We start from the raw sequence: 10,332 nt of genomic DNA on the forward strand, positions 1-10,332 counted from the left end.
TTTTTTGGGGAAATGTTTGGCCACTATGAAATACTACTCTCACAAGTGAAACAACACGAGTCAAACAAAAAGCTTAAATGCCTAACTTGAGCACATGGACTACGCATCACTTTTGGCACTCTCAATATTGGCTTGTTTAAGTACAAAATCTACTGTTATTAGCCTAAATAGCTATAACATTTTAGTTTCTTCTCACTCAGGATTAAGTTTTCTGACAAGTTAAGTTTTCATGTAGCTACATGTATGAATCCTGTTTTGTATAAACTAAAATCACTAAATGTTTTTTGCTGTGTTTAGATGGAGACGTATGAGGATTTTCTGGATCTATCTCTGGGATCCTTGAAGGATTACTTGAACATCGGAGGTATCCAGACTTCTGGAAGAAAAGTTGAAAGCAAAATGTGAGCAAAATGTGCCTATCAAGCTTTCCAATGAACAGCACAATAGCAGCCTGTTGGCAGAATACCGCAGCCGCCTTGCCAGCCATGACCTGGATGATCCCAAATCTACCACTGAATGGTTGGACGACATGACAAAATGGCCCAATGTTGATTTAGGGAAGATTTTCTCATTCATTCTTTCCCACAAGGAATTTGATACAACATATATAGGAAAGTACAAAGATCAAAAGGCATTCTCCTATTGGAGAAGCAACTTTGTTGGACCAATTTATTTTTCCAAAAACAAGGGCGAGAACTGTGTTTTGAAGAGTGTGGTTACTCCCTCCTATCGTATACGGCAAGATCCGCATGAAGTGTGGGTTGCTTTGAAGAGAACAGGTAGTGTCGTGTGTGGATAGTGCAGTTGCATTGCAGGCACCAGCGCAACTGAAACAAATTTGCCCATCTGCACAAGTGTTTAAGAGTGTTGAGTCACACTTGCACAGTCAACCAAGAGAAAAGTTGTACATTACTGAGTATGCTAAGAAATACAGCAGTACCCTAAAGAGTGAACAAACTGAGCAAGAAAAAATACACGGATTTCTTGCAACACTGCCATTAACTGCTGCGGAAGTAAGTGACATTGAAAAGGAAACAAAATGGCAATCGAGTTCAGAATTGTGGACAAATCACAGAAAGGGAAGAATTGTTGCTTCAAACTTCAAAGATGTATGCTCTAAAGTTGATTCCTTGGCTAGAGCAAGTGGAAGAGTCAAGCCAAAGACAACCCCATTGACTGCAAAGTTGCTATATGGCACTGACAATTTAGACCATGTCCCAGCAATAAAATGGGGGAGGCAGAATGAAGACAAAACCCTTCACGATTTTCATGCCATTGCTCTTGCAAAGCACAGAAACTGCAAAATAGCAAAAACTGGCTTACATGTGTTAAACGCAAAACCATTCATTGCTGCAAGCCCAGATGGTTTAATGACATGTTCTTGTTGCGGAAAAGCAGTAATCAAGATTAATTGTCCATACAGTATCCGGAGCTCATCTGTTAAAGACAGCTGGAAAGAAACCGATTTTCTTGAAGAAAAGAAGAACATGATACAACTTAAAAGGGACCATAAGTATTATTACCACTCATAGGGCAAATGGGTGTCACTGCTATCCCTAAGTGTTACTTTGTGGTATGGACACTTAAGGAGTTGCACATTGAACTTATTGAGTTGGATGCTAGCTTTTGGGCTAATGCACTGTTAAAACTTTATGTTTTTTCAAGTCATACATGGTCAAGGCTCTGCTTGGACTCCGCACTATCTATTTTTGTGCAATATGTGAGAAAGTGGTATTGGAGGGTGAAGAGCTCCCTGATGGCTCCCCTGAAAACAGTGTTTGCTGTGACAAGTGTGCTGCATGGTTTCACATAAGGTGTGTCTTGAACGTTAATGAGGACCAAGAGTGGCTTTGTAGTGCTTGCCTTGCACATCTCATGGCAGATGAAATGTGCACATAGATGCAAATTCTGACAACAACCGGACATTATAACACGATAGAAAATCATTGGACCATTATTCAATACATGGCATAAATTACAAGTAGGGTGCAAATATTTAATGTGTGAAAGATTAAGTGTAATTTAGTACTATTTAGTTTTAGGGAAACAAAAGAAAGCAAAAGATTGTAATATCTAAATAGTACAATTTTAGAGTTTATCAACCTTTCAAACATAGAGTACAAACACTTTAAGTGTGCAACATAAATACCACTAAATTCTGCTAAATTATGCTAAATCTATATCTTTTAATCCGCACTTTTTACTACTAAATAGTGCAACGTGTTGCACAATTTTAGTGTTTGTACTCTACGTTTTGCACTCTGTTGAAGCTTGTCGATTTAGTATACTTTATTAATACCAATGTTACATCTATTTAAATATTTGCACTAACATACATGTTACCAGTTATTTGTTAATATTTACTTCAGAACTATATTTATTGTTTATGAGATTTGAAGCATACACAAGGGGAGCTTTGGTAATGTACAGTGTATGTCCTAGCCTGTGTTGCATTTTGGGATCAAGTTCGTTTAGTTAAATATGTGAAAATTCTCACACCTTGAATTCTACTAGCTAAACGATATGTTTTACCCATGCTACCTAGCGGTGTGGGTACGTGTGGCTCCGTAACGTTTTTTTAAATAGCTGTATATTTGAAAATGTGCAAGAATACCCTGTCCCATCCAATTGGGATTCTGTGCATAAGTAAATGAACTCAAGATAAAATATTTCGTGCTGTTATTCAAACACACAATGGAGCTTTGAAGCATGTAAGTGCACATACAACTTTCACTATGTCATCACATAAAGGTAAGTTGTTAACTGGCAGGATATTTTTCAAAATTCGATATTGTTTTAGTCGTCCTATTGCCTGCTCAACATAAATTCTAACATTCGCAATCCTTGATGTTTCTCTGACATCGGCGGCAGCCATTTGCATTCCTGCTCTTGTGCTTGGTGGAATACACAAGGAAGCACTTTTCATTAGCAATTCCTCTCTTATCTTGAATCCTCTGTCCGCCATTATCTGGTCATATGGCTCCACGCAATCTAAAAACCCACCGTCTTTTACTATAAATTTGTCTGATGCCCTACCCCCATAGCACTGAGATACATATGAAGGCATCCCATTTGGTGTAATGCCTACCAGGAATTCGATTGTACAATGGTGTTTGTAGTCTGACCATAGGGCTGCCTGAATATCCAAAGCACTAGGTGTCTCAGTAAAAACTTCTGAACAGTCGATAATACAACGTACATTAGGATATAGTCGTCTGAAAGAATCGGGTAAGTAGTCAATCAATCAATCAATCCTTTATTTGTTAAATCAGGTTAGGTTTACAAAATTTTAAAACAAATATTGCATCGACAGCCAACGGCTGATGTGGACCTGCTATATATATATATATATATAACAATATGATAAAATATAATAACCACTACTATGATCTAAAGAATTTGAAATGTAAAGGACTGGTGTAAGATTAAATTAATCATAATTAAAATCTGAACATACACCTACTTGGAAGAATGCCACCACAGGAAGAAAGGAGACACAAGCAATCCAGGCCACCATCCCCCCATGACAGAGCCCCCACAAGCAGGTGTACACATTATATGTAAATTAAATAAATAGTAAATAAATAAAATACTAAAATAAACTTAATAATAGGCTTAATAATAAATAAAATCATCCTTCTTATGTGAAACAACAATAGCTTCTTTGTTAAATGAAAATTGGAGAATATCTTTAGAATGCTTTCTTAAGATTGCTTTAAACCCTTCTTTACTGATAGTATTAGTAAGTTTGACTTTCTTATTTATAAAATTCCAGATATTTGGACCCCTATATTGTAAAGAACTCCTGCCTAATTCAGACTTTACCCGAATGATATTTAACTGATTACTAAATCTCGTTGATCTAGATGATTTAGAAAATAAATCCAAAATTTGGCTAGGGGCAGCCCTTGTGAAAACTTGATGCATCTTAAGTAATATGCGTCTCTTATATAAATAATTTATAGGAAGCCAGTTACATTGAGACAAGCATAAACTACTTTCTAATGAAGAGGGAAGATGATTAATTATACGACGTACTAGAGCATGTATATGATCTAAACTATTAAGTAGTGATGGGGAACAATTTCCACACACCGATATTCCATAAGTAACACTACGTATAATTGTTTTAAAATATATTTCTTCTAGGGCTAACTTAGGTAAATGTGACATTTTTCTTAGAGCACCAACTTTTTTGGAAAAAGAAGTTCTAACTACGTCCACTTGTGCATGCCAAGAGAGTCTGTTATCAATTGTAACACCAAGACAGGTTGTGAAATTAACAAACTTCACAAAGCCAGGGCCAAAGTGTAAAGGCTGCAAAGGACCAATAAACTGTTGCTTTTTTAATATCATAGCTTCAGTTTTGGAAGGGTGGATTGTCAATATATTTAAAGAGCACCACTTAGATATCTGTACCATAAGACCATTTAGAGATGAAATAACTTGGGCAACACTTGACCCGATTGAGTAGATTGTAGTGTCATCAGCGTACATCATGACAGAGCCATCTTTTACTTGATCAGGTAGGTCATTAGTATAGATAGTATACAGTCTTGGGCCAAGCAAGGATCTCTGAGGGACACCAAATTTAATAGGAAGAAGGACAGATCTTTTGTTGTTTACTTCTGTATATTGATATCTATCAAGTAGGTAGTTCATTAGCCACTGATGTAATGGACCAGAGATGCCAACTGCATTGAGCTTTAAGGATAGGATTTCATGTGACACAGTGTCAAAAGCTTTTTTAAAGTCGATAAATATAGCTCCAACAGTTAGGCCTTTGTCCATAGCTAGCTTCCACTTTTCTGTCATGGTGAGAAGTAAGTCCTCTGAAGAGAGTCATTTTATAAAGCCCCATTGGTGCTTACTTAGAAGGCCACAATCTTGTAGATGACTATCAATGATAGAGCAAATTTGATTTTCTAGGAGCTTTCCAGGAATGCTGAGTAAAGAAATTGGCCTGTAATTTGAAACTTCAGAGAAGGAACCTTTTTTATGAACTGGAGTAATTTTGGCTTGTTTCCATATATCAGGAAATTTGTTCAAACATGAGCTTTTGTGGAAGATTGTAAATAGACCATTAGCAGCAGAAGATTTATCAGGGATAAGGCTTGTGATGAAATGCCGTCTGGACCAGAGGCTTTCTTGGCTTTCACCAGTCTCAAGGTCTTTAGCAATCTGGATAACATTTATTTCCGTAGATTGAATGGTAGGAGAAATTCTATAAATGTGATTCAGCATGTTAAAATCGTCAGGAATGGAGTCATTCCGTGACAGATTTTCACCAATAGATGTAAAAAATATGAGTTTGATAAAATTTGCCTTGTCAATGTCATCTGATATTTCAGTATTGTTATTATCTTTAAGAGTTCTGACAGAAGAGGATTTCTTTACTTTATTAGTGTAGGCTTTTACTATATTCCAGAATTCTTTTGAATTTCTGGATTCACAGAATTTATTTCTCCAATACTTAGATTCAGCCTTTCTAAGGAGGTAGGTCACTCTATTTCTTGATTCTCTATATCATTCCAAAGATGAGTTGAGCATTGGGAGCCTTTATAGGACTTCAGTAACTTAAATCTTGTATTCATTTCCTTCCTGATGTCCCTATTTATCCATGGTAAAGAATCTTGTTTGATCTTGACTTCACGGAAGGGAGCATGAGAATTAACGATGTTCTTTTAAAAATGAATGTTCCCAAGCCCAAGTTGTATCATTTATATCTTTAAATGTAGAGCAACTCCACCAAGGAAAATCCTCAATATCTCTTTGAAGTTGATCTAAGTTGGTATTTTTGAAGCTTTGGGATTTCAGTAACAAAGGATTTTGTTTCTTTGGAATTAGGTTATAAACAGCATAAATAAATTTGTGGTCGGCAATTACAAAATCCATAACATCAGCATCTTTAACTTTAGAGGTGTCACTAACAAGTATCAAGTCCAACAAAGTATTTGTAGTTTCAGTTGTACGAGTTGGTTTCTTTATAGTTGGTTTCTTTTTAGTATAGGCCGCACCGCACGGGCCGGATTTTTGCGGTGGATTTACTAATTTTGCGGTGGATTCGAGTATATTTGCGGTGGATTTAATTATGTTCTAATACGTCACGCATTACGTGTATCATATGCGGTGGATTTAATTATTTTTGTTACTTATTACCATAAAATGACGGGTAGGTATTGTGAAGTTGCCATGACGACCAATTGACGCCATGAGTTTATTGTTCGACAAGTTTGGACAAGTTTTTTGTTTACCAATCCAATTTATAGAGCTCGGGGATTTTGAATTTTTAACTCCAAAACTCAACCAACCAACCAAGCAAGCAAGACCTAAAAAAATTTACTTTTGAGAAACGCAATGGCTACGTTATTCCTGTTAGGCTCTCGAGAATATCACGCTACCGTCAATGAATTCAAAGGACTAATGAAAATTTGATGACTATTGTATCCAACACAATGCACTTAATGACTCATAAACGATAAACAATAAGACCTACTAAGTTCTTCCTAATTATGCAAAAATCAGCTGAAAATGATTAGTTCTGTCGTTTATCTTGTTCTATATTATATAAACAGCGTTCATTCTATTTCATACTGGACCGTAGTACAATGACTCTAAAATTCCCTAGCATTCAAGCTTATTAATGCTGTCATATCTCTTTTCCTTCAATCATTTTTGTCACGTGATAAATAAGACACGGCATCAAAACAATTTTATGAATGCACAAATCTACAGGAAGCCCATATCCAATTTAGTTATTGAAAAACACAGGAAGTCCATGAGCAATTCTTATTCCCACAGGCAGCCCATCCGATTTAGCTATTGAAAAACACAGGAAGCCCATGGCCAATTCGTATTTCCACAGGCAGCCCATCCGATTTAGTTATTGAAAACCCAGGAAGCCCATGACCAATTCTCTTTTCCACGGCCAAGACCATTTGAAATACCAAAATTAATAACTGATTTTATAATAATCTTATATCTACTTATTTTTTGTATGATTGAGGGTCGATGAGAGGTCGATGCGAGGTCCATGAGAGGTCGATGTAAGATTACCTCCTCTCCTCCTGCTATCTGGCTATCAATAGCCTAGCTATCAGGCTATCTATAGCTTAGCTATCAGGCTATCGATAGCCTAGCTATCAGGCTATCGATAGCCTAGCTATCAGGCTATCGATAGCCTAGCTTCTAGTTTATCATTTCATATAGAGGAGGAGAGGAGGAGGAGAGAAGGAGAGGAGGACGAGGAGAGAAGGAGGACGAGGAGAGGAGAGGAGGAGGCGGAGAGGAGGAGGCGGAGAGGAGGAGGCGGAGAGGAGGAGGCGGAGAGGAGGAGGCGGAGAGGAGGAGGCGGAGAGGAGGAGGTAATAGCTATTGATAGCCAAGAAGCTAGGCTATCGATAGCCTGATAGCTAGGCTATTGATAGCCTGATAGCTAAGCTATAGATAGCCTGATAGCTAGGCTATTGATAGCCTGATAGCAGGAGGAGAGGAGGTAATCTTACATCGACCTCTCATGGACCTCGCATCGACCTCTCATCGACCCTCAATCATACAAAAAATAAGTAGATATAAGATTATTATAAAATCAGTTATTAATTTTGGTATTTCAAATGGTCTTGGCCGTGGAAAAGAGAATTGGTCATGGGCTTCCTGGGTTTTCAATAACTAAATCGGATGGGCTGCCTGTGGAAATACGAATTGGCCATGGGCTTCCTGTGTTTTTCAATAGCTAAATCGGATGGGCTGCCTGTGGGAATAAGAATTGCTCATGGACTTCCTGTGTTTTTCAATAACTAAATTGGATATGGGCTTCCTGTAGATTTGTGCATTCATAAAATTGTTTTGATGCCGTGTCTTATTTATCACGTGACAAAAATGATTGAAGGAAAAGAGATATGACAGCATTAATAAGCTTGAATGCTAGGGAATTTTAGAGTCATTGTACTACGGTCCAGTATGAAATAGAATGAACGCTGTTTATATAATATAGAACAAGATAAACGACAGAACTAATCATTTTCAGCTGATTTTTGCATAATTAGGAAGAACTTAGTAGGTCTTATTGTTTATCGTTTATGAGTCATTAAGTGCATTGTGTTGGATACAATAGTCATCAAATTTTCATTAGTCCTTTGAATTCATTGACGGTAGCGTGATATTCTCGAGAGCCTAACAGGAATAACGTAGCCATTGCGTTTCTCAAAAGTAAATTTTTTTAGGTCTTGCTTGCTTGGTTGGTTGGTTGAGTTTTGGAGTTAAAAATTCAAAATCCCCGAGCTCTATAAATTGGATTGGTAAACAAAAAACTTGTCCAAACTTGTCGAACAATAAACTCATGGCGTCAATTGGTCGTCATGGCAACTTCACAATACCTACCCGTCATTTTATGGTAATGAGTAACAAAAATAATTAAATCCACCGCATATGATACACGTAATGCGTGACGTATTAGAACATAATTAAATCCACCGCAAATATACTCGAATCCACCGCAAAATTAGTAAATCCACCGCAAAAATCCGGCCCGTGCGGTGCGGCCTATACTACTCGGGTAACTCCAGCTATATACTTTATTATTGCCATTATAACGTAATAAATAAATAAGTCAAGTAAAACCGCAGAAACTATGGCGAGTGGGTTTGTTTTGAACTCCACGCTTGCTTTTCCGCGTGGACGATTTGCATCAGCTCAAGTGATAAACATTGCTCCAAAAGCGGCGAAAATTCAAAAATAAAAATAAAAAAGTCAAGGAAATACACTTACCTCACGTGTCCGTGGTATTCAGAATCAAAGAAAACGATAAACGTGCTAAACATGACGAAAAATGTGAGTCGAATTTGCTCGAGTGCAAATTTCTCTGTTAATCGTATGGGGCTTAGCGACCGTACCTACCCGCCCATGTTCGCCCAGATAATCCAAATGGCGGCGGAAACCGTGATAAGGCCTATTGCAATTTCATCAAAGAATATACTAAGCTTACTAGACTAAACTACTCTAAACTCACTACACTACACTAAACTATATATGTATTTACGGTTATAGAAATGAAATTTACTACTCAAGGGAAAATAAAACCTGCTTTACAAGGATGCCGTGCCTTAAAAAATAATACAATACGAAATAATGGTTAAATTTCATGTTGTAGCATTAAGAGCGAATGTCTGTAAGGGTCGAGAATCGCCGGACAAAACCAAAAAATCTAATTCCATTTTATTTTACCAAAAGATACCTTTGGGTGGGTAGTCTTCGAAATGTATGACCAAAAAGTCTGGCGATTTTAATTTTTTTCAAAATTCGCGAAAGTTGAAAAGAACCGCCGACAGTCATTTTCCGGCGACTCTATTTCCATAAAATTAGGCATGTTTAGGGAGTGCTCGTGCTCTAAGGAAAAATCCTATGGCATTGAAATTTTGTCCGTACATTGTTCATCATTTCTTGTTTCCAAAGATGTAAATCACTTTGGCATCTGTTGAATTCAAGCTAAGATCTCTGCCATCAACTTCCACCAACTAGGAGCGATAAGCTTCGAGCCTAAAATTGAGGTTAGTTTGCGACGCTATATTGAAGAGAGTATATTTTTTTCCACATAAATTTTAATATTTTTCGAAAGCCCTATCATTGGGCTTTCATCGTGCCAAGTATCGTTTTTGGCCCGTTAATTCTCTAACTTCCAGAACTAAAGACGCTAGGACTATTTACAGCATTCGTGAGTTCATGAATAAATGAATATATAATGAACCGAGCATGACGCTATTTAGTATATGGTTTATTTCTTGCAAAAAAAACAAAAACAAAAACAAAAAAAACACAAGAAACGGAGTCCTTTTTACTTTTAGGAGGCATTTTTGAGTATAACAGAGAGATATATGAATATATTTGACCGTAAAAGGTCAAGTAGCCACGCGTCTAGTCTTATGAAAATTTCATATTCATTTGTAGTCGGAATTTAAAATCTTCGGTACAAAGCTATTCTTGGCTTTTACGTGACGTCATCAAAAAATTAAACTCAAACCATGCCTCATATTCAAAAAGTAATAATAAATATATCAAGGAATCAAAGATTCAAGGCTTAGGAAAAGTTTCGTGTCTTCCTATGTTTGGACGCCGAATTATGGAGGTTGAATTTGTGTCACGCAATATTGTGATGTTCATCTGATTAACAATAAAAATCGGAGACCTTTCTTATGTATATCAATAGATGCTTATGCACATCATTAGGTATTCGTCATTGTCCATTCTATAAAGGTATGACATATGAACCTGAAAAAAAAAACGAAACTTTTTAAAAACAGGTCGCATTACCGGCGTTTGCATTGCTACGCGGCCACC

At 37.0% G+C, this 10,332-nt stretch overlaps 1 protein-coding gene and 1 pseudogene across 1 annotated transcript; one reads left to right on the forward strand and one right to left on the reverse strand.

Annotated features, from left to right (window-relative positions):
• Nucleotides 1-297: 297 nt before the first annotated feature.
• LOC148912282 (uncharacterized) lies at nucleotides 298-1,899 on the forward strand (annotated as a pseudogene).
• A 784-nt stretch (nucleotides 1,900-2,683) lies between these two features.
• On the reverse strand, nucleotides 2,684-4,815 carry LOC148912283 (uncharacterized). Its single transcript, XM_089027559.1, has 2 exons — nucleotides 4,420-4,815; nucleotides 2,684-3,241 (listed from the first exon to the last, which is right to left on the reverse strand). The coding sequence occupies exons 1-2, from the start codon at nucleotides 4,813-4,815 to the stop codon at nucleotides 2,684-2,686; spliced, it is 954 nt and encodes a 317-aa protein (XP_088883685.1).
• Nucleotides 4,816-10,332: the final 5,517 nt, after the last annotated feature.

This window comes from Actinia tenebrosa, unplaced genomic scaffold (assembly GCF_029948245.1).
Source record: "Actinia tenebrosa isolate PJP-AT-01 unplaced genomic scaffold, QUT_ActTen_1.0 PGA_scaffold11__36_contigs__length_13525064, whole genome shotgun sequence".
NCBI classification, from domain to species: Eukaryota; Metazoa; Cnidaria; class Anthozoa; order Actiniaria; family Actiniidae; genus Actinia; species Actinia tenebrosa.